Here is a 25286-nt window from a genome sequence, read left to right on the forward strand (position 1 = left end):
AATTACTTCTATTTAATTTGATTTAGGCCCCTACACCAAAAATGTCCTCCTACAACTATAATAAAACGATAGATTACCAACTATAATGTTAATAATAATAATATATAGATCTATGACTAATAATCATATATAATTATATACAGAAATTGATATTTCAATAATATAGCACTCTTTAACTTCATTTTTATGAAAGTGGTTTCTGATTTTTAAACTATGTTTTTGGTCTTTGGTACGCTCTGTTGCCAATTCATTTTAAACAAAATTACTAAATCTGTGCGTTATAGTTATACCCGTTATAATCTAGATCTAGTGATTATAGTTTATAATTTATAGGTCTATATTTATTACGAGCCGACCCGCGGCGTATCATACGCCGCTATTTAATTGTTTTATTTTCTACTTTACAGTAATTCATAATTTGTGAATTCGACAGTCACAGTACTTGAGTACTCAGTACCAATGGCTGCTGCCACTGAAAATATTTGCTTTAAAACACTTCCCCCCCCCCCCCCTTTCCCTAACCCCGACCCTACACCCCCCCCCCCCCCCCGTGAAAGCAGCCTCCTCTTAGTTACCTCCTGGGTAAAATCTTAGTTTAGCGTCGTAAATTCGGCCAAAACTAGTAATGTAGGAGAGAGTGAATTAATGAATATGTCATTAAATATTAATAAATAATAATATGAGTATATTTTCGTATAGTTTGATAAAGTATTATAGATAATTGAATAATAGATCACCATTGATGGTTAAATCAATTTAAATATCCTGAAATTAATGTTTATCAACCCTGTTCGAGATAGTAAATTTGCTATTAAAAACAGCAGCGATCTTAAGAAAATGTTAGAGTAGCTTTCCTTTCATTTCTATTCGTATGAAAATGTATTTAAATATGATTGTCTTGTTGTATAGTCCGTATTACAAAGCATTTTTTTTTTAAATTCTGCTCTTTAAAAACTGAATTTCCTAACAAAAAACTTTATTAATTCTAGAAGCATTGTGAGATGCAACTTGTATCAATGTATTAAATCACGTTTTTTTACTAATTTTTATTTGATCTTACTATTACTAGATCTAGATCTATATAGATCTAGTTTGAGGTTTTTTTTATTGTTTGAATGTTCACTATTTTCATTTCAGGTTGTTCTTTTCATCAATTAGTGATTCTTTCGTAACTTATGAAATTTTTTTACTTCTCTTTACCTTAATTAAACCCCATCCTCCATCATATTTTTGTTGTCAATGTCACAACAAGTCATAATGTAAAAAATTACGCTTCACTCTGCCTTATCTAAGATCTCTAACCATAATTCTGACAACATTAAATGTTTGTCATCATTTGTATATACAGAGAGACAAAATGTATTATCCACCAGCTTCCCTCGTAAAACATCATCTAAAACAATGAGTTAGTCCACCCCTTAAGTGCATGTTGTCATTTATGGTCGATCGCAAGTCTCCACCTGCTAGACACATTTTGGTTATCCTTTGTTGTCAAAATGTCAATATCAAGTATGCAAGTGAGTGATATGGGGTTGTCCATAAATGATGTCACGTATGATTTGCTACGGGAGTGAGTGAAGATTTGTGACGTCAACTCAGGCGGCTTTGCAATTTATGACGTGTCGGTCTCATGAATGAAGGGAGGTGAACGGGGAAAAATACCTAGGTGGTTGATGGAGAACCTCTATAATGCTTTGTTCAATCAAAATAACGATAAATAAGCATTAGTATACGTATACCTTGCTTAAAACGAATCATCACAAATGTTGCAAGCCTGCTAGTTTAAGACATTCGGCAAAACGGCCGCAACACATTATCCCCGTCAAAAAGGCTTGCCACCAAATGCCTGCCGACGAATAAGCGGCGTCTAATGCGGGGCGTTAGGAATACGGCAAATAGCATGGGCCGCGTTAGAGCACCAGTAGGCTATCGCGCTTTGTAAGATGACGTAAATACTTACATTCAATTTCGCTAAACTAAGCGAAAATTTAGTAATGTTCCATCGTTTGAGGAAATTTATTTTCTTGGACTTAAATTGAAATATCATGTTGACTGTCTGGCTCTTAATTTCCGAATATCACTTTTAATGTATCAAGATTCAGAACTATAATTTACTTTAATAAGTGTCATCTTATCGTTTATTGTGGTTTTTATAAAGCGCAGAGCAGCTTCAAAATCGCACGGCCATCCTGTTTTCACCAAGCTTCTTTTGGAGCTTAATAGTCTAGTTCTATACGGTGAGAGCTTAATACATTTTTAAAAGGCCAAAAGTTTCAAGACAGCAAGCTTGCAGAAATAACTACGTACATTTAAATGGACGAGTGATAGATGTGTTAGGGGCCGTTTAATGAACACCAACTTATGTAATCAAATTAAATGTCGCAAAAGCGTCAAAAAGGCAGTGCTTGTTGTTTTTTTTTCTATAAAATTAGCCTAACGGTCGGGGGTACCGCTACATGACGTCACGTGCGGGCGTTAACTCGGTGACGATTTGCTAAGTGGGGGAATGAAAGAGGTGGGGTTCAAGAAATGCGACTCGGCAAGCTTTTTACATTTCTTGACCCTTCTTAATAGTTCTTTCATCCCCACTGAGAAAATGGATCACCAATGAATGATGCATCATACTTCTACAGCTGGTCTTTCTCCCACAACCATCCCGTTTTCACGAAAAAAAAAAAACCTGACCCGTCTCCAAAATCACATCGCTGAGTTCTATTCAACCTCTCCCCACCACAAATCACAATTTCTATCTGAAACAATATGTTCATGTTTGCTCTGTAATAATGCACGCTGTCATTACTACCTTAAGAGCGACGTCATTTATGAGCGATCTAATATTGATTTGCTTACTGCAAATAAAGTGTTCAAAAGTTCGACCTCCCAACAATTGTTGTGGTCTTGGATGCACACTATTAAGTCTGATAAGGTCTATTAGTCATTCATGTCAACTATATTAAAAAAAAGAAAAATTACTATACAGGGGGTCATCCATAAATGATGTCACGCTTTTTTTGACGATTTTTACCTCCCCCCCCCCCTCCCCTCCGTCACACGTCGTCACAAAAAGCCAGACCCCCCCCCCAAAATGACGTCACACCTCAGCCTACAACCCCCCTCAAAATTGCAGTTGAATTGTTTTTAAACAGCTATATTTTTCCAAAATCTTGTCTGAACTCTGTCAAAATAGAGTATTTTAATCAATTGTTATTACAATGTATTAAAACAGTTTTTTAAAACGCAAAATAACGTCTAAACTTCGTTTTCTAACATTGCTTTTTTAAAATGCAAAAGTGTGACGTCACACCATCTGAACCCCCCCCCCCCCCCCTCATCACACAACGTCACAAAATTACGGACCCCCCCTCCCCCCTACGAGTGTGACGTCATTTATGGACGACCCCCGGCATATATTAAAGCAATACAAAACAATCATATTAAACCACAAAATCAACACAAAAGACATGCGAATAGACAATTTATTGTTTTTAAAACATGGCCGCTGCTTGTATTTACTCATTGTTGTCTCGAACGGAGTAGTTTAAAGTTTATTCCAGGATATTTATAACTGGTTTGGTCTTGGATTGTTATTTGTTATTCAATTATCTGTTATATTATGTAAAATATGACATAAATTTGGCCAAATGAAAGAAATATTCATTAGTTACCTTCATCGCACATTACTAGCTACGTTGGAATTTACGACGCTAAACTAAGATTTTACCACCTCCTGTAAGTTTAAAATCGTTTCAAACTAAATTATCTGCCCCTAATAGCCGTCACTAAACCCGGCTCTACGATTTGTAAACATTATCGTGACCACACATGTGGGGGTGGTAGTGATAATGATAGAGAGAAAGAGAGGGGACTGCAAAGAGGCGCTTGCAGCTTGTTTTCTAACGTCTCCCAGAAGAGAATTATATATATAGATTATATAGAGGATCTAATATTTAGGCCTAAAAGTTTATTTTATTAGGCTATTAATTAATCTTTAATCTTGATGTGGATTTAGATCAGTGGTTCTTATTATTACTTTTATTACTTAATCTTAAATATTTTTAAATAATATAAATTGCACAGCTTCCTTGAATTACACTTTTACTTTTACACTTTACACACAGTCAATATTATCAGTGATTGTGTGTGTGTGTGTTGTTGTGAACTTCAACTTGTAGGCCTATTTATTTATTATTTAATATTATTTATTCTATTTATAATTTAATTAGTATAATTACCATACCATGCAGCTTAAGGTAGTGTTCTTATAATAAAATAAATAATGTCTTACAGTCTGTCTTATAATAAGTCTTATAGTCTTTTATACTGACTTATACATACTTTGTGTCTTATAGTTATACTTTTTTTGCCATTGCAAGACTAGAATTGCTCATCATACAGAACAGTTACTCCCATCAAGTTCTGTTACCTGTTACCATACACATGTGAATCCATGTTCATGTACATTCCAACAACTTTATAAACTTTCTTTTTATGCTTGACATGAATGAAGGGATAAAAATATCAGGTAATCTATCATTTTAGGTACGTAAAATCGCCAGCAGCTAATAATGTACGAAAAAGTCACCTCATTGTCAAGGCTTGAATAGAAGTATATCTATGTATATAATTTTCTTCTGGGAACCGTTAGAAAACAAGCTGCAAGCGCGCGTTTTGCAGTCCCCTCTTTTCCTCTCTATCGCTACATCATACATATGAATCGGTGTGTGTCTTAACCTCCACCAAACCCTTGAGGCTGACTCATCAATCTCTTTAATTTCAATTGAACCCAGGTTAAGAACCACTGATCTAGATTCTAGATCTAATTTAGAACTAATTCTAAATCTAAGATCTCTAGATTCAGTTCTGTCTAGAAGATCCAGTTTAGGAATCTAGACATAGATGTATAGTATATACTATATAATCTAGATCTAGTATTTCTATTTTCATACCAAATGTCTTGTTACTAGTATTATAAGTATAGTATAGTTAAGTATAGTACTAGGGTGTTAGTTTATATTAGATGTTTTATTTTAACTAATTAATAGGCCAAGTAGTAATTTGAAATTTAATAGGCTTTGTAACCTAATACTACTAACTAATGGACCTATAAAAAATAGTTATCTGGATATTTTTTATTCCATGAGTATTATCTACTCCACTAGGTCTTGGATTAAAGATAAAATTGTTCTTAAACAAAATGGAAACAGACCCTGATGCACAAATAGGCAAAGAACAGGTAAGTACTAAGTAGGATATCCATCCCCCCTCCCCCATTAAAAAATGAGTCAAAACATTCTACTGTAATAATGGAGGGCCAACTACCTTACTTTACATTTAAATCTATTCCTGTTGATTTTATTTTAATAGACTAAATAAAGTATACTTTTGGTTGATACAAATGGTATTGATTGCTATAAATTAAGTTTTTAGATCTTTAACTTAAAGATAAAATATATGACCTATAGATAAAAAGGTCTACACAATATTTTTAAGCTTGGGAATTAAAAAAATACTTTTTAGATCCTTTTACAGCTTAAAACATTATTTTATGAACACAGCACACAGCCTAATTACTATGACACTTTGTAGGAATTACATCATGCCACAAGATGTGTATAGGCATAACCTTATATTTTATTTATGTAATTTTGCTTTGAAAATTTAACTAAAACTGAATTGGAAACTAATAGAGAGCAAGACTTAAAGAGCAAAAAGTAAAATGAGAACATGATTGCTAAACAAAACTAGAAACTTTTAACTTTAAAAGGTTATGTCTCTGTGTATTAGGAACAGCTTAAACCCCATAATTTGATCTTTTAAAAATTAGACTTACTTTACTTATTTTAAATCAAGTAGAGTGGTGAAAAAATCACAGGAAAAACTTTTTGCTCATAAATATTGTATACTTCCATTAAAAAAATTAGTCATTAATTTTGGAGAAAACGACATTGAAAAATAATTCTTGTGTACATCATATCTCCGACAATTTTCAATATACTTGTACTAAATTCTGCACACACTTAAATGAATGTTAGAAGAACAAATTTGCTAAACTAATAGCTGTATCCATTGTAGATTTTTTTTTAAACCTAATTTCTTGGACCCAACACTTTTTCATTTTCAGCCCTGTGACTAAAAATGTAAAAAAAAAAAAAAAGTTTGATATGCCAACTTCAATTTTAAAATGAAAGTATCCAATACTTGCTAGCAAAATTGGCTTTTCTTATGATTTTGTCATCAGCCTATATTATTTAAACTAGGAATAGCAATATAAACAGAAAGTGATATTTCAACGCCAAAGGTAGACAAAGGTACAGAATATAGTCCAAGTGGTATAGACTGAATTGTTAATAATAATATAGCCTCACAAAAAACCAGACCTTTTACAAACTCCGATTTTTTAAAAAGTAGTATTCTTTAAAATTTTATTTATTTCAGAAAATCAAGGCCAGCTTATATTTTAGTATAAAGCAGATAGCCAAAGAAGTGGAGGAGGAAATGGAAGTTTCTATTAGTGCTCCAGTTCTTGCCACTCTATGTGAGAGCTTAGTTCGACAAGCAGAATGTTATGCACTGGATCTGGAAAATTTTGCTAAGTAATATTTTTTGCTCTCTATACAATTGTTTATCATAACTTTTAAATCAAATCTTACCTTAAAAAGAAGCCAACAAACAAAAAATCTGCACTTATTTGATAAAAATGAAGCACACAGGTTCGCAGATATCGAGTGAAGGAAGTCATACGCTGAGCAAAAAAATAGTCGGTATCTCTGCAATGACTTACATTGCGGTCGTATGTTGCCTTGACATGAGATAATTTTAGTAACTTACAACATGGCATCGCCTGGTAACCAATAGGAATACAGCTTTTCTTATTTCCATCATGCATTCACCTTGCGATTTCTATTTTAGTATTTAAAACTATGTCAATGTATTTAGGTTATTTAAATGCGCAATTGCAAGCTGGTCATTCTGATATACAGCATGCTAGGCTAGGTCGCTTAGTTAAGAATCACCATCAGAAATAATGCAGTACAATAGAAATGTTATTAACTATATTTTGTATTTATGCTCTGAACCTGCACATTATGAATTGCGTTTTATCAACTCCCTAGACATGCTAAGAGAACAACCATAAATGTAGATGATGTCAAACTGTTGGCAAGAAGAAACAGTGCAATGGTAAGTTTGAGCTAATTCATTAGCAATCAAGTTTTGAATTGTTTCATGGTAAAAGTAAAGTTTGTATACCAGTGAATTAGGAAAAGTATGTGCCCTTCTTCTTAAAGTAGTATCTAATTCTATGCCACTGTGCATCATTTGAGATAAAAAAAAAATTTTGTCTTATTAGTTGGAACATTTAAACTCACTATCAGAAGAGCAGTTGGCACAGAAGAATGTCAGCAAGCCTTCAAAGAAGTCTACAAAAAGCAAACAGACTACTCATGATGATTTAGATAATGTGAGTTTTGGAAATTTAGCTGGTTGAAAAAAAGCACTGTTTTAAATACATTAATTTAAAAAACTTAACCTTTTAGAATTAACTAGACTACCTGTTATTCTTGAATAACCCTGGGTTTTGGGAGTAATCCATAAATGATGTCCTCTTGTTAGAAGATGTTTATCTTTCCCCTTCCCTTCCCACTGTCACACATCGTCACAAAAAGTCAGACCCCCACATTTAAAAAGACGTCACACCTCAGGCAACATGTTATTGTCTTTGAAAAACATATATTTTGGCTGAGCATGAGTCTGACCACACTATTCCTTCATATGCTGAGAACACAGAAACAGGTGAACTCTACTTCACCTACCCAGTGTCCCGCCAAGTTCCGATAGGAAACTTTATCATTCACATCTAAAAATAAACTGGGAGTGATCTCCCCTAAAATTTCTCGAATATTCTTATATAACACTACGGGGGTGGCAACTCGGGATATAGACATGATTTTAATCCATTTTTAATTACTTAAACTTTTTAAGATACAATAGAATCTGGTAGAAAAAAAAATTGCGCACCAAGTGAATGCCAAACAAAATGTGTATAATAGTGTGGAATATTATTAGTACTTTATAAATTCACATGCATTTTTGAGAAATCGGAAATAGCGTAAGTCACTACTTCCGGTCAACGGAAATTACCAAAAATTTGACAGAAGGCAGAGAATTAGATCTTTTACTTAACTTACATGTGAAATTTTATTTATCTATCTGAAATAGTAGTTATAGGCTTTTGAAAAATTGAGAGTAGAAAAAGTTCCACTTCCCGTTATCGGAAATCGCTGAAAAATTGATACAGATCTACAAATTTGATATAATACTTATATATGAAATTTCATCAACCTAGCTGAAATGGTGCTCAAGTTATCATGTTTACAGACACACACACAGACATACGGAAAGGACTACTAAACTATGTTTTTCCGACTCATTTTTTTTTTCACCATTACAATACTTTCTCTATAGGCCTACTTCGTATGAGAAAGTAAAAAATTGAAAAAAATAATTTAACATTGACATGATGTGTCTCAAACCCATTAACTCAGCTATCTCGGCACTTCCGATTAGGTGCAAAATTATTGGATAGTTTACTTAGAGAGTCCGCGTAAGAAACTTGAGTTATGCGAAGAAGCCCATTATTTCAAATTAAATTATATCCCAAATTAGCCAATTCCATAGCTAAACAAGCAAAGATTTATATAAAATAGTTTAGCATAGAAACTCATCATTGGCATAGATTCTAGATAGATAAATCTAGATCTAGAATCTACCGCTACCATAACTCTAGTTTCTCCGTAGATCTAGAATCTAGATAGATAACCCTTGTATTCTAAAATTAGATGATCCTTGAAGCTAAAAAGCAAAGATTTATTTCAAATATTTAAGGACTAACATAGTTTAATAAAAAAACTCAATTATTTATTGTGTTTTTTTTTTTTGTATCTAACTAATTAATTAAGGTTTGGCCTATCGGTAGATCTAGAGTTCTAAAATCTCTAGATCTAGCAAGAATCTCGGCTAGGTAAATTTATGTATAGATCTAGTCAAATTAGAAGAACTGCCCAGCATATCCGAATGAAAATTGATAATAGTGTTTGAACCTATTAAAAGCTATAACCAACAGAAAATTTAGCTTTATAATGCGTTAAACTTTTGAATGAGCAACATGATCTTCCATGGAAGCCACCATATTTGTTGTAAAAAATAAATGAATCATGCGATGTCACTATAAATAAAGTAATTGATCTCAACTTTTATAATTAAATTGGTGTTTTACCAATGAATATATCAATAAATTAATTAACGTCTTTAAACAAATTTGTGATTAACAGTTTGTTAAAAAAAGAACATTGTTTTCTACCTAAATACGTATTTTACAGCTCTACACATAGGGCAGATTCTTTCATGTAACCAAACAGACAAACAAAAAAACAAATATACAAACTTGTAAACAAACTTGAGTTTTAATATTATTTTTTATATAGATGGTTTGCAAAAGCTGTTGATCTAAAAAGGTCTGACATTTTAAAAAAAATAATGCTTCATCTGTATGGCAATCAGTGGCTTAGGCAGGAATTGGTTCTAAGAATGAAAGGATTGAAGTTGTTTTATTCATCAGATTTTGGAGTAAATATTTTTTTGGGATTAAATCACTACGTTCCTATCCCACTGATGAAGACCATAATATTGGTTAACAAGCTGCATTTGGTACCAAATATAAAATAATACCTGTTTTTTTAATCTATACTTTTTTCCCAACTAATTTCATACTATCTTTTTTATGCTAAATCTATTTTATTTTATTTTAGTGACTACAAGTATGGTATTCAGCTTTATAATCAAAGGAAACTCCCTGAACCACAGTGTTTGGCTTAAAGACAGTTAATGCTGTTGTTGAAAGAATCTGTCCCCAGTATTTGGACAGCACCACTGGATGTAAATTAATAATGTATCCCAGTGACAGCACTATGTGTTGCACTACAGGGTTGTCAGATGTCAGTGGAAGCATCTAGTGATGTATAAACAGGTACCAATGCTTAATTAAGGTTATTAAGAAACTTCATCATAAATTACAGAGCCATTTATTAAACTTTAAAATGGTATAGAAAATATTTTACTTTTTTTTTTGGTAAATAAAAATTTGTTTGTGAAAAGAGTTTTAAGTATTGTTCATTTGTGCAATAAAGGTATAAGAAATAACAGTCATAACATTTGTGATTCAGTTGAAAGTTTAATTAAAAGTTTTAAAAATCTTCAAAAGTAATGCAGTGTGCATCAAAGAAATGAATAGAAATGAGGAGTATCAGTTACAACCTAAATGTAGAAGACCTTTGCATCAAGATTGTTGTAAAGAGTTTTACCAAAATTTTATTTGTTTGTTGTTATATATGTGTAAGTAAAACTTCAAAATTTATTTTAAAAAATCTAAACTGTTACTAAAAGTTGCATACAGTATTCACAGTATCATGCATGTTTGTTGAAAGAGTAATTGTTCCTTAAAAATTTTATTTCCAAAATTGATTTAGAATCTGTAGAATATTAGACCAGTATTGACCAATGAAATGGCACCAGTAATATTATTTAAGTATTAATAGAAAAATATTTAATAGTTTAATTAAACACTTTACAATAAACTTTCATTAAGACACATAGCATTGTGTTGCAAATAATGTCATAGAGGTCACTATTGCATAAACTGATAAACAGGGGTAAAATACTTAACTCTCGTAATATTTACAAAACTATAGTTAATATTAATGCTGCATCAACTGCAAATACCAGTTCATACAAATATCATAATACTTGTTGTGTTTGTAAATCTATTTCTGTAACTATATGTTTGTGTATATAAGCATGTATATATATGAATAAACCAAGCTTTGTACACAAATATGCTTAGTAATGTTGGCTTGTATTCTCCAAATATCTGTGTTAAAAATAAATACTGTGAACAGTGTTGTGATGTTGATTTGAAGTTGATGATCATGACACTTGATAGGCTACAATGATGCATAAATGTTGGAGTTTGACATGGCAAAATATCATACTAAACATAAAATAATTCAAAACTGTACAGCATTTAGAAAGGTAACTTTCTCATGCTGCATTCTAAATTAATATCATCCTGTTTTCCCTGGTGTGTGATGCTTGCGTCATTTAAAAAAAACTGGAAACAACATTTTCATCTCTGTCATCGTCTCCTGTAATGTCTGTTGGAACAAGAGAGAGCTTGTTTTGCCTGTTGACTTGCGTGACGTAATGTGAAAAAAGATGCGTAGATCCCCAGGCACCATGTAGGACACACCGTAACCGTCAGCCGCCACTGGGCCAAACCCCCCGCCTGGGCTCAGCTGGTGGTTGTATTTAGGGTCCTCACATTTTGGGGACCATGGGATCTGAAATGTAAAACATCAGAGCTGTGATGTTTATCACCTGTACAGTACCTGTTTTACCTGTACAGTACCTATTTTACCTGTACAGTACCTATTTTACCTGTCAGTACCTATTTTACCTGTACTGTACCTATTTTACCTGTACAGTACCTGTTTTACCTGTACAGTACCTATTTTACCTGTACAGTACCTATTTTACCTGTACTGTACCTATTTTACCTGTACAGTACCTATTTTACCTGTACAGTACCTATTTTACCTGTACAGTACCTATTTTACCTGTACTGTACCTGTTTTACCTGTACAGTACCTATTTTACCTGTACAGTACCTATTTTACCTGTACAGTACCTGTTTTACCTGTACAGTACCTATTTTACCTGTACAGTACCTATTTTACCTGTACAGTACCTATTTTACCTGTACTGTACCTGTTTTACCTGACAACTGCCAGTGGCACTAACCTGCTGTTGTGGCTGTTGACTTGTAGACAAGGTCCACGGTATAGACAAGGCTTTTTTCAAAAACTCACTTTCCTGGAGAAATATTCACGACAGTCAAACCAGAATTGTTTAAAGTTTATTTGTAAGTTAAATGAAATATATCTACGTATACTTCATACTTCCTAGACAATGTTGACGACAGTGGTATCCGTTTTTTTTACTTTCTCGTATATACGAAGTATAGAGAAAGTCTTGTAATCGTGCAAAAAAAAAAAATCGAGATTTTTACAAATCTCGACGTTTTACACCTCACTGATACGGAAAAACATAATTTTGCAATCTTGTCCGTATGTCTGTGTGTGTGTCCGTGTGTAAACACGATAACTTGAGTACCGTTATAGCTAGGTTGATGAAATTTCATATATAAGTATTTTATCAAAATCGTAGATCCGTTTCAACTTTTGAGCGATTTCCGATAACCGGAAGTGGTACTTTTCCTACTTTGAATTTTTCAAAAGCCTATAACTTGAGTACTATTTCAGATAGATAAATGAAATTTCACATGTAAGTAAACGATCTAATTCTCTACCTTCTGTTAAATTTTGAGTAATTTCCGTTGACCAGAAGTAGTAATTTACGCTACTTCCGATTTCTCAAAAAACTAATGTACATTTTTAAAGTACTAATAATATTGCGCACTATTATGCACTATTTTATTTGGCGTCACTTGGTGTGCAATTAATTTGTCTACGAGATTGTATTCTATTTTTAAAACTTTAACTATTTAAAATGGATTAAAAATCATGTCTATAGCCCGAGTTCCCATCCCCTGTTATTTTATATAAGAATATTCGAGAAAGTTTAGGGGAGATCACTCCCGGTTTATTTTTTATAGAACTGTGTGTTGTGGTGAGTAATAGAAACTTGTTGGTCATGAGCTAGTTGCGTGTTCTTGTCGCTATATTCAAATTCTGCTTATTGTTTCGTGTTGAATCTACCGTTACAGATCATGATTTTGCAACTATCTATAATGACCCACTGTCTATCATACGCTCTGTGACATTTAAGTAGGCACCACCAAGGCCTACAGTTGTTGAAAATAAGCTTGAAAATACGCACCATTCCTAAACCTTTGCTGATGACGTAGAGCGCAAATAAATGTCTGTCGATGCCCTTTCCGTTCATGGCATCTTTGTACATGACCACGTGATTATTGCAGGCACGTGTCAGCAGTTCCCGCTTCTCGTCTACACTTCTGCTGGTGTCCAACAACGCGTCCACAAAGGTGTTCGCCTCTTTGGTCAGACTGCGCACTGTTTCTGTTCTACCGTTCCTGTAAAGTCGGGTCATTGCTGCCTGAAAGATGGATTTAAAACATGACACTTTTGAAGATACATTAAGGAATCATGTTGCCAATGTGTGTAGCTTGCCCAAAGTTCATACAATTTACACATGCAATTCACTTAAAACTAAACCTATAATATAAGCCCCTACAATGAAGGTATGAGAACTGTTTTTAACTTTGTTACTAGATTTAAAATTTCCTATCTATCTATATATATAAAGGCCCCAAAACAGCTTGCCCTGACCCTGGCAGACCACCGGGATTTCCCCTGGGGTCTCAGCGGCCCAGCCCCCCACCCCTGTGGTCATGTGTAGGTGACATCTCAGGGGTCGTCTATAAAAAATAATTTTGGATAGGGAGGGGGGGGGGGAGCAGGTCCGGTCCAGATTATTTCCCCTTTCATCTATACTGCGTGTACAACTGTTAAAATGTACGCTTCCATTTCTTTTACCTCGTATGTGAGAACATGTCTGCCAGTTAACTTTCTGTAAGTGGCATTCAGCGCCATCTGGATAAATGCATCGGGGCTGATCTTACATTTCTTGATGCTTCCCTTTCCAAAGTCGGTGTGGTCATACAGAACTAAATCAATGTCGTTGATTTCCTGGCCAAGGTAGAAACATTAGACATGAATTAGCCATGATCATACACTGAAGCTGCTGAGTGATCTCCCCCAAACTTGCTCGAATATACTTACATAACACTACGGAGGATGGCAACTCGGGATATAGACATGCTTTTTAATCAATTAAAAATTTTAAAATAGAATAGAATTTCGTATAGAAAAAGAATTGCTCACCAAGTGAACGTCAAACGATATGTGTATAATAGTGCGGAATACTAGAACTTTATAAATTCATATGCGGTTTTTTTAGAAATCGTAAAATACTACTTCCGATCAACGGAAATCATCTCAAAATTTGAAAGAAGTTAGAAAATTAGATCTTTTACTTATATGTAAAATTTCGTATATCTATCTGAAACAGTAATCCAGTTATAGGCTTTTGAAAAACGATAAGTAGAAAAGTTCCACTTCCGGTTACCGGAAATATCTGGAAAGTTGATACAGAACTAAAAATTTGACATAATACTTGAATATGAAATATCCAGATTTGCACCCCCTCAAACTTTCGATTTGCACCCCCCCCCCACTCAAGATTTCGATTTGCACTCCCCCCCCCCCCCCCCCCTCAAACTTTCGATTTTACCCCCTCAACCTTTCAATTTATTTTTCCAACCAATTTTGGCGCCCTCAAGGTCGGCGCCCGGGGACATATGTCATTTCCCCCCCCCCCCCCCCCCGCTACGCTACTGGAAATATCATCAACCTAGCTGTAACGGTACTCAAGTTATCGTGTTCACACACACACATATATACACATACGGACAGAATTGCAACGCCCAGTTTTTCCGACTCGATTACGCATAGAACGCTGAAATTTTGATCAATCTGAATTTAGTATTTTTGCCCGATTAAAATAAGTCCCCTATACTTCGTATTTGATGAAGTACTGAGGTGTAAAACGATGAAAACTGTCTAAATTTCATGCGATTTTTGTACACGATTACAACGATTCCTCTATACTCTGTATACGAGAAAGTAAAAATTATGTGCAGTATTAAAATTTTGCATATCTATAATAACGTAAGTGTGTGTTTTTTAAAATGTATTTTTGTTATTAGTATTATTGGTAGGTCTAGCTTCAAAACGAAACAAAATTAACTGAAGAGAGAGAGAGAGAGGGGGTGGGGTGGGGTGACTACAAAACACAAGGTGGCATTGATTAAAAGTTAATTAGTAGCCAATCTTCCAACAGATGTAACTATACATCAATGATTAGGTTCCTCTCGGCCTACTTCTGTGAGCCAGACGAGCCTGAAAGAGGCTGATGACGTAACAGCAGCCAGTAGTGAGGACTGACGTACCTGCCGGAACTGCGCGCACGCGTTTGTGATGAGGGTGGCCAGTCTGTCTGGGACCTCCCACTGTAGCAGCAGGGGCTTACTCAGTGGGGCTGGGGCAAATCTGGCAGGGTCGAATGGAATGCAGTGGCCGTCTGAGGCATACAGTTGGGCAGTCACACTGTGAAGCCATCAATACATGAAATTAAACCGAACATATATATATATATATATATATATATATATATATATATATATATATATATATATATATATATATATATATATATGGAACATTTTTGCCAACTCCAACCTCTATGACCAATTCCTGCCTACGCCACTGTGTAAATGGAATAAGACACACATGATGTTCATGTGTCCAAACAGCAGCAACTAGTTTGTAATACTAGCTGTGTAGTATCAAGACAAGCTCCATGAGCTTAGACCATCATTATCAATGTAGCATCAAGACAAGCTCCATGAGTTTAGACCATCATTATCAACTTAGCATCAAGACAAGCTCCATGAGCTTAGACCATCATTATCAATGTAGCATCAAGACAAGTTCCATGAGCTTAGACCATCATTATCAATGTAGCATCAAGACAAGCTCCATGAGCTTAGACCATCATTATCAATGTAGCATCAAGACAAGCTCCATGAGTTTAGACCATCATTATCAACTTAGCATCAAGACAAGCTCCATGAGCTTAGACCATCATTATCAATGTAGCATCAAGACAAGTTCCATGAGCTTAGACCATCATTATCAATGTAGCATCAAGACAAGCTCCATGAGCTTAGACCATCATTATCAATGTAGCATCAAGACAAGCTCCATGAGTTTAGACCATCATTATCAACTTAGCATCAAGACAAGCTCCATGAGCTTAGACCATCATTATCAATGTAGCATCAAGACAAGTTCCATGAGCTTAGACCATCATTATCAATGTAGCATCAAGACAAGCTCCATGAGCTTAGACCATCATTATCAATGTAGCATCAAGACAAGCTCCATGAGTTTAGACCATCATTATCAACTTAGCATCAAGACAAGCTCCATGAGCTTAGACCATCATTATCAATGTAGCATCAAGACAAGTTCCATGAGCTTAGACCATCATTATCAACGTAGCATCAAGACAAGCTCCATGAGCTTAGGGCTTAGAGCATCTCCTATGAAGCAACAAGACAAGGTTTATGACGCTTGGAATGTCCAAACTTTGCTGGGAACAGTGTACTGGACTAAAGGCGGTCACACAATTTATTTGTCGCTGCAACTCCCAGTCTTCCTACATACATCGTTTAACTACTGGTTGCTACAATAGGCTATAGATCTCCATATTATGCCATCAAATTAACTATATAAAAGAAACGTATATATGCATATACTGTATTAGATGAACATATGCAGTCAACCTACTCATATGTCATGTTGAACTCTACCACGTGACCCACAGCTGGGGCATCAGCATAGGAGTGTTCACAGTTCATGCCAAAATGGCCGTCATTCATTGCTATCACCTGGAACATAGGATAACGGATAGGTGAAGGCTGTATTATTTAAAAATTGATAGCAGCGACTTCATTGGTTGAAAATTTACAGCGTCGTTAATTGTGTAACTTAAGTTGTGTATACAGTTGTGTAACTTAAGTTGTGTATACAGTTGTGTAACCTGATCAGACATAGGTGTGTATCTACCTGTCACACAGTGGTGTGTATCTACCTGTCACACAGTGGTGTGTATCTACCTGTCACACAGTGGTGTGTATCTACCTGTCACACAGTGGTGTGTATCTACCTGTTACACAGTGGTGTGTATTTACATGTCAGTGGTGTGTATCTACATGTCAGTGGTGTGTATCTACCTGTCAGTGGTGTGTATCTACCTGTCAGTGGTGTGTATCTACCTGTCACACAGTGGTGTGTATCTACCTGTTACACAGTGGTCTGTATCTACCTGTCACAGAGTGGTGTGTATCTACCTGTCAGTGGTGTTTATCTACCTGTCACACAGTGGTGTGTATCTACCTGTCAGTGGTGTGTATCTACCTGTCACACAGTGGTGTGTATCTACCTGTCAGTGGTGTGTATCTATCTGTCAGTGGTGTGTATCTACCTGTCACACAGTGGTGTGTATCTACCTGTCAGTGGTGTGTATCTATCTGTCAGTGGTGTGTATCTACCTGTCACACAGTGGTGTGTATCTACCTGTCAGTGGTGTGTATCTACCTGTCACACAGTGGTGTGTATCTACCTGTCACACAGTGGTGTGTATCTACCTGTCACACAGTGGTGTGTATCTACCTGTCAGTGGTGTGTATCTACCTGTCACACAGTGGTGTGTATCTACCTGTCACACAGTGGTGTTTATCTACCTGTCAGTGGTGTGTATCTACCTGTCACACAGTGGTGTGTATCTACCTGTCAGTGGTGTGTATCTACCTGTCACACAGTGGTGTGTATCTACCTGTCAGTGGTGTGTATCTACCTGCCTGTGGTGTGTATCAGTGGTGTGTATTTACCTCTAACACAGTGGTGTGTATCTACCTGTCAGTGGTGTGTATCTACCTGTCAGTGGTGTGTATCTACCTGTCACACAGTGGTGTGTATCTACCTGTCAGTGGTGTGTATCTACCTGTCAGTGGTGTGTATCTACCTGTCAGTGGTGTGTATTTACCTGTCAGTGGTGTGTATCTACCTGCCTGTGGTGTATATCAGTGGTGTGTATTTACCTCTAACACAGTGGTGTGTATCTACCTCTCAGTGGTGTGTATCAGTGGTGTGTATCAGTGGTGTGTATTTACCTCTAACACAGTGGTGTGTATCTACCTCTCACAGAGTGGTGTGTATCTACCTGTCAGTGGTGTGTATCTACCTGTCAGTGGTGTGTATCTACCTGTCAGTGGTGTGTATTTACCTGTCAGTGGTGTGTATCTACCTGTCACACAGTGGTGTGTATCTACCTGTCAGTGGTGTGTATTTACCTGTCAGTGGTGTGTATCTACCTGTAAAGATTTATCGAACCAGAACAGGCCTGGGGTGCCGTGCAGTAGGTGGGCGGCCCTGGAGGACAGGTCAGGGAAAGAATTGGTGTCAAGCACAACCTGTATGCAGTATGTTCAACACATCGTCAATGTTATGTAAATTCATTTGAAAACTTGATACATTTACGAATATTATAAACTTGATAGACTTACACATTGTGGAGACACGTCTGTTACAAACTTACTAGACTTAAAATTTGTGGAGACTTGATAATCACATAGATAGATTAAATATAGTATATTACAAACTTGATAGACTCACGTATAAGATAGATGACTCCACCCAGTGAAGAGTTTCACGGTTAACTCCCCTGCAGAAAAATTCTTTCCGTGTTTTGGCCCAGGCTGTTCTGTCCATGGAGGTTAGGACAGGAACCATACGCTCAACTTCCGGTATGGAAGCTGCCATTTTGACAAGTTTTAACATCATGAAAACTTTGATTTCAAATTAATGTTAGATTTGTTTATAAAATCTGCAATTACTAAAAAAAATATTTGTGTCCATTCACCTGGAAATGTCAAGAAAAATTATTCGTACTGTTGACCTACAGAGACGGTTTACATTAAAAGTTGACCGTCTGACCGCTACTTACAGTATTTGGAGTCAGCATCAGCTACGATGTTCTCAAACTGCTGCTCCAGGTAGCAGGGACTGGCCAGCCGGCCTAGAGGGTCAGTGACCTCCAGCTTGTACAGCAGCCCGCGTCTGTTGACCACCACGTGCTGAAACAACACGATCACGTTAGCGCGGACATTGACCTCGGCGGAATCTTAACTCACGGGATGTCGCAGTATCATACAACGTGTTGTATTCTACTTCTTTTAAAACTCAAACCTATTTTTGTAACCGTTGCCAGAGATGTGAATGAGTGGCCATTACTTACCTGTGATTTACTGGGCGGGTAGTTGACCAGAGTATCGATTTCCTCACCTGGAACTCTAAACAAACATAACACATACATACATACATATATTCATTTATGCTTATGTATTATCTTTTGCTCTATACGCTTTACAAAATCCACCTACAAGACACCACCCCCTTATCCACCTACAATCACCCCCAACCCCCACTTTTCGAACAATACATTTTTATGTTCACAATTATTTGTTAAATTGACAACTCTACTAACTTATTATTCTCTCTGAACTTTCAGTAAGATAAACGAAATGTAATGCACAATTTCAAGTAGTTGTAACTAGTTAGCCTACCTTGTGGTGGAGAATATTCTTCTGTATTGTTCCATGCACACAGGGATGGTATTGTTGATGGCCAGTGGGTCAAGCTCTTCCGTTAATATCATGTCACGTGCTCTCAGCAGTTGGTACACAACTCCAGCGGCTCTATCGGAAGATCAAAGGAAGCCAGGATGACATCTAACTGACCCCTAACTGACCAGACACGCTGACCTCTAGTTGACCAGACACTCTGACCCCTAGCTGACCAGATACGCTCACCTCTAGCTGACCAGATACGCTGACCTCTAGCTGACCAGACACGCTGACCTCTAGCTGACCAGACACGCTAACCTCTAGCTGACCAGACACGCTGACCTCTAGCTGACCTCTAGCTGACCCGACACGCTAACCTCTAGTTGACCAGACACGCTAACCTCTAGCTGACCAGATACGCTGACCTCTAGCTGACCAGACACGCTGACCACTAGCTGAGCAGACACGCTGACCTCTAGCTGACCAAACACGCTGACCTCTAGCTGACCTCTAGCTGACCTCTAGCTGACCTCTAGCTGACCTCTAGTTGACTTCTAGCTGAGCAGACACGCTGACCTCTAGCTGACCAAACACGCTGACCTCTAGCTGACCTCTAGCTGACCTCTAGCTGACCTCTAGTTGACTTCTAGCTGACCAGACACGCTGACCTCTAGCTGACCAGACATGCTGACCTCTAGCTGACCAGATACGCTGACCTCTAGCTGACCAGACACGCTGACCTCTAGCTGACCAGACACGCTGACCTCTAGCTGACCTCTAGCTGACCTCTAGTTGACTTCTAGCTGACCCGACACGCTCACCTCTAGCTGACCAGACACGCTAACCTCTAGCTGACCAGATACGCTGACCTCTAGCTGACCAGACACGATGACCACTAGCTGACCAGACACGCTGACCTCTAGCTGAGCAGACATGCTGACCTCTAGCTGACCAGACACGCTGACCTCTAGCTGACCAGACACGATGACCACTAGCTGACCAAACACGCTGACCTCTAGCTGACCAGACACGCTGACCACTAGCTGAGCAGACACGCTGACCTCTAGCTGACCAGACATGCTGACCTCTAGCTGACCAGACACGCTGACCTCTAGCTGACCAGACACGCTGACCTCTAGCTGACCAGACACGCTGACCTCTAGCTGACCAGACACGCTGACCTCTAGCTGACCAAACACGCTGACCTCTAGCTGACCTCTAGCTGACCTCTAGTTGACTTCTAGCTGACCAGACACGCTGACCTCTAGCTGACCAGACACGCTGACCTCTAGCTGACCTCTAGTTGACTTCTAGCTGACCAGACACGCTGACCTCTAGCTGACCAGACATGCTGACCTCTAGCTGACCAGACACGCTGACCTCTAGCTGACCAGACACGCTGACCTCTAGCTGACCAGACATGCTGACCTCTAGCTGACCAGACACGCTAACCTCTAACTGACCAGACACGCTAACCTCTATCTGACCAGACACGCTGACCACTAGCTGACCAGACACGCTAACCTCTAGCTGACCAGACACGCTGACCCCTAGCTGACAAGACACGCTGACCACTAGCTGACCAGACATGCTGACTCCTAGCTGAGCAGACATGCTGACCTCTAGCTGACCAGAAACGCTGACCCCTAGCTGACCAGACACGCTGACCACTAGCTGAGCAGACACGCTGACCACTAGCTGAGCAGACATGCTGACCTCTAGCTGACCAGATACGCTGACCACTAGCTGAGCAGACACGCTGACCTCTAGCTGACCAGACATGCTGACCTCTAGCTGACCAGACACGCTGACCTCTAGCTGACCAGACACGCTGACCTCTAGCTGACCAGACACGCTGACCTCTAGCTGACCAGACAGGCTGACCTCTAGCTGACCAGACACGATGACCTCTAGCTGACCAGACACGCTGACCTCTAGCTGACCAGACACGCTGACCTCTAGCTGACCTCTAGCTGACCTCTAGCTGACCTCTAGTTGACTTCTAGCTGACCAGACACGCTGACCTCTAGCTGACCAGACACGCTGACCTCTAGCTGACCTCTAGTTGACTTCTAGCTGACCAGACACGCTGACCTCTAGCTGACCTCTAGTTGACTTCTAGCTGACCCGACACGCTCACCTCTAGCTGACCAGACATGCTGACCTCTAGCTGACCAGACACGCTAACCTCTAACTGACCAGACACGCTAACCACTAGCTGACCAGACACGCTGACCTCTAGCTGACCAGACACGCTGACCTCTAGCTGACCTCTAGTTGACTTCTAGCTGACCAGACACGCTGACCTCTAGCTGACCAGACACGCTGACCACTAGCTGACCAGACACGCTGACCTCTAGCTGACCAGACACGCTGACCTCTAGCTGACCAGACACGCTGACCACTAGCTGACCAGAGACGCTGACCTCTAGCTGACCAGACATGCTGACCTCTAGCTGATCAAAGACGCTGACCAGCAGCTGATTTTAGACTCCTACAAGGAGCAATCTGACCACAGACAATATGGCAACTAAATGACACAAAGAGCACAGATAATTTGATATTGACCACACACACTGACCACAGACAAAATGACCAAAGACAAACTGACCACAGACAAATTGATCAGACCACAAACCTCCCAAAGACAGACCCGCATGTTCACTAACCCCACATAATCTTTCACACGACAGACTGACGTCTGCCACACGTCGAGCCCTACCTGGCACAGAGTCTGTCAGTGGGTGTCCAGTAGCTCTGATCCATTATGTAATAATTACTGTTGATGGCGAGAGAAGACCGACCCATCAGGTAAATATATTTCTCCCTGAAGTAAATGTATAACCAATTTTAATACTAGTCTAGTTTGACGCGTTGTAGATGAAAAAGGGAAGATGATGTTGAATGTGCCAACAAATCGGTGGAGGAAAACGATGATGTTGAATGTGTACACAAAACATTTGAGGAAAACGATGATGTTGAATGTGTACACAAAACATTAGAGGAAAACGATGACGACGTAGATTGCGACTTACCACCAGTCACTGACGTAGTGTGGCGCCCACCAGGAACGTAACACAAGAGCACGTTGTAGTTTACGTCCTATCGTCAGCTGTCAGACAAAACATGCAAGACCCAAGTATTGGGACGTGTACACAGAGCATAAATGTTACATGTACACAGAGCCATATTATAGTCGTGTGTGCATACAGCGTTAAAGTCATATTTACATACAGACTTAAATTAACGTATACTTAATGTCTCGCGTACATACACATCAATACTCAGCTGCACGGCAAAAACTTGAACCTAAAGTGCTGCAACCGTAATGTAATCGCAACTTACTACATCAAATCTTTATGTAATTACCTGAAATTCCTTGGACTCTTTTCTCAGTTTTTCCAGCTCTTCTGGCTGCTCGGAGTATACAGGCTCTAGAGAGGTCATCAGCTTGTCGATAGTGTCCTCTAGCCTCGGCACAGGCTGTCTGGGCAGGCTGCTCTGTGAGCTGTACAGAGTAACTGACCAGCCTCTGAGGAGCCGTATGGCTGCTCCCCACACCTTTGTGCCAACTGACGGTTTGCCAGGTGGCTCGTCTAGCAAACAGACACATTTTATTTACAAAACAAGATCATTCAACTTTCATAATTTTGTACAACACAACTAATTTTTTAATTTCTCGTAAACAGAGAATGGAGGACGTATTGTAAATGTAATCGTGCAAAAAAATCACACGAAATTTTGACAGTTTTCACAGTTTTACACCTCAGTACTTCATCATATAACTATTTAATCGGGCAAAAATTCTTAATCCAGATTTATTAAAATCTCGTCATTTTACGCGTTATCGAGTAGGAAAAACTTGGGTTTGCAATTTTGTCCGTGTGTGTGTATATATATATACATGGTTGTCTGTGAACATGATAACTTGAGCACAGGTTGATGAAATTTCATATATAAGTGTAGTTCTGTATCAACTTTTCAGCGATTTCCTGTAACCGGAAGTGGAATTTATTCTACTTTCGGTTTTTCGAAAACCCTGTAACTTGAATACTGTTTCTGATAGATAAATGAAATTATTGAAATTTCATACATAAGTAAAATATCTAATCCTCTGTTGTTGTTTTTTTTTTAATTTTGAGTAATTTCCGGTGACCGGAAGTAGCACTTTAAGCTTTTTTGGTAATGTTCCGCACTATTGTTTGCTGTTCACTTGATATAAAACACTTATAAAACACTTGATATAAAACACAAACTTACACCTAAAACAACTTATAAAACACAAATTTACACACACAACGCCTTATAAAACACAAACTTACACCTAAAACAATTTATAAAACACAAACTTACACATCCATTCTCGGTGAGCCAACAAAAGTCTCAACATCAAACGCCGCCATAAAGTCAGTGCTATAAATAGCGCAAGTCCACTCACGGTGCACACACAAGCAGACGATAAAATACCTGGGTTTAAAAAAAAATTAGTTCTCATCCTGCGCCAGTATTACCCCAAGACAGACAGACAGACAGAGCGACAGACAAAGCGACAGACAGACAGACAGAGACAGACAGACAAATGAGACAAAGACAGACAGACAGAGACAGACAGAGACAGACAGAGACAGACAGAGACAGACAGAGACAGACAGAGACAGACAGAGACAGACAGAGACAGACAGACAGACAGACAGAAAAGCTGATTAAAGTAACGATACCTTCAGATAAAGGGAGGTAACTCTCGAGATTTTGTAATGGAATTTTGATGGGCTGTAGCAGGGAGACACTGGATACTCTGACAGCAGTCACACCGCCAACCAGACATCCAAGGTTCAAAACCGAGCCAGGCCATAACAATGTGTTGATTTTGTTCCTAAAACAGAAATGGGCTAGACTAACAAGTATATAAATATGTATGTGCATGTGCGTGCACACGCAAACAGACACACACACACACGTACAGACAAACATTAAAATACATATTATTCCTTATATTTTTCATATATATATATATATATATATATATATATATATATATATATATATATATATATATATATATATATAATTATATATAACCGTTTTACCTCAGGACCTTGAACTTCCTGCGAGTGGTCCAGTGTATATCCCGTACAAGTGATTTTTTTTCTGGTACATTTGCGCCGGAGATTCCATGCTGTACAGCGTCTATTTTGTCGGACGCCATACCTATCCTCAGTGTTATCCGCTATGTATCCTAGACCGTGGAGAGGATGTCCCACTGTCTATAACCCCATGTGAGAGACAACGAGACTGGCTACAGCGACATAACAATAAAAAGCTTTAAAAGTACGGTGTGGGTCTAAAGTCCAAAAGTGACAATCTGCTTCCCTAATAGAACAGTAAACACTGTCGAGATTTTATTTTTAGAAGTCACGTGATATTGTTGTCATGTGGGTGGCAAAACGTATAAAAAATGACGGTTTAAATGAGTGCACACAAATAACGTCGAGCAGTATTGGGGAGTGGAGGGGGTCATCTGACTTTTGTTTACGGTCTGTGGACGGTATAGTAACATCCATGCTTTAAATTCCTGTTTACATTTTAAAATATAAAGCTCAGTAGCTCAATCATTTGTTCACAATTGGTTTACCAGCAGAACCATTCTTCTACGGTTCTATTAACAAAATAATTGTTCCACTCACATTATCTGTGTTCAACATCATTCGCTGGTCATATTTCATGTGATATCATGTGACTGGTCAGACTTCATTTGACAAGTCAGTGGTCAGACGTCACGTGATATGACAGGTCAGTGGTCAGACGTCACTTGATATGACAGGTCAGTGGTCAGACTTCACATATTCCATTAACTACAGTTCTACATTTTTAAAGTAACTGTGACTTCAAGAATGTATTTTTTTTTAAATAGACTACATAAACATCAGGTTTTATATTAACTCAA

The 25286-nt window shown here is 38.0% G+C and overlaps 2 protein-coding genes across 3 annotated transcripts; one reads left to right on the forward strand and one right to left on the reverse strand.

Moving 5' to 3' along the window:
* Positions 1-232: 232 nt before the first annotated feature.
* Positions 233-9936, forward strand: LOC131929349 (centromere protein S). 2 transcript variants are annotated; one of them, XM_059285466.1, is made up of 6 exons: positions 233-273; positions 5160-5233; positions 6436-6593; positions 7113-7179; positions 7349-7459; positions 9807-9936. In XM_059285466.1, the coding sequence occupies exons 2-6, from the start codon at positions 5195-5197 to the stop codon at positions 9807-9809; spliced, it is 378 nt and encodes a 125-aa protein (XP_059141449.1). In that variant the 5' UTR covers positions 233-273; positions 5160-5194; the 3' UTR covers positions 9810-9936. The 2 variants fall into 2 exon arrangements, with proteins under 2 accessions (XP_059141449.1, XP_059141448.1); XM_059285465.1 differs by lacking the exon at positions 233-273 and adding an exon at positions 4356-4522.
* A 1174-nt stretch (positions 9937-11110) lies between these two features.
* Positions 11111-24723, reverse strand: LOC131929348 (carnitine O-palmitoyltransferase 1, liver isoform). The gene is made up of 17 exons (XM_059285464.1): positions 24430-24723; positions 24061-24215; positions 23696-23809; positions 22712-22938; positions 22378-22454; positions 22065-22169; positions 19343-19474; positions 19015-19069; positions 18724-18853; positions 18393-18532; positions 18092-18190; positions 16506-16606; positions 15104-15260; positions 13629-13781; positions 12952-13188; positions 11854-11925; positions 11111-11393 (listed from the first exon to the last, which is right to left on the reverse strand). Exons 1-17 carry the CDS (start codon positions 24546-24548, stop codon positions 11151-11153), a joined length of 2316 nt encoding a protein of 771 aa, XP_059141447.1. The 5' UTR covers positions 24549-24723; the 3' UTR covers positions 11111-11150.
* Between the last annotated feature and the right edge of the window lie 563 nt (positions 24724-25286).

The sequence above is a fragment of the Physella acuta genome, unplaced genomic scaffold (assembly GCF_028476545.2).
Source record: "Physella acuta isolate Inbredline_101_S28 unplaced genomic scaffold, ASM2847654v3 ptg001618l, whole genome shotgun sequence".
Classification (NCBI taxonomy): domain Eukaryota; kingdom Metazoa; phylum Mollusca; class Gastropoda; family Physidae; genus Physella; species Physella acuta.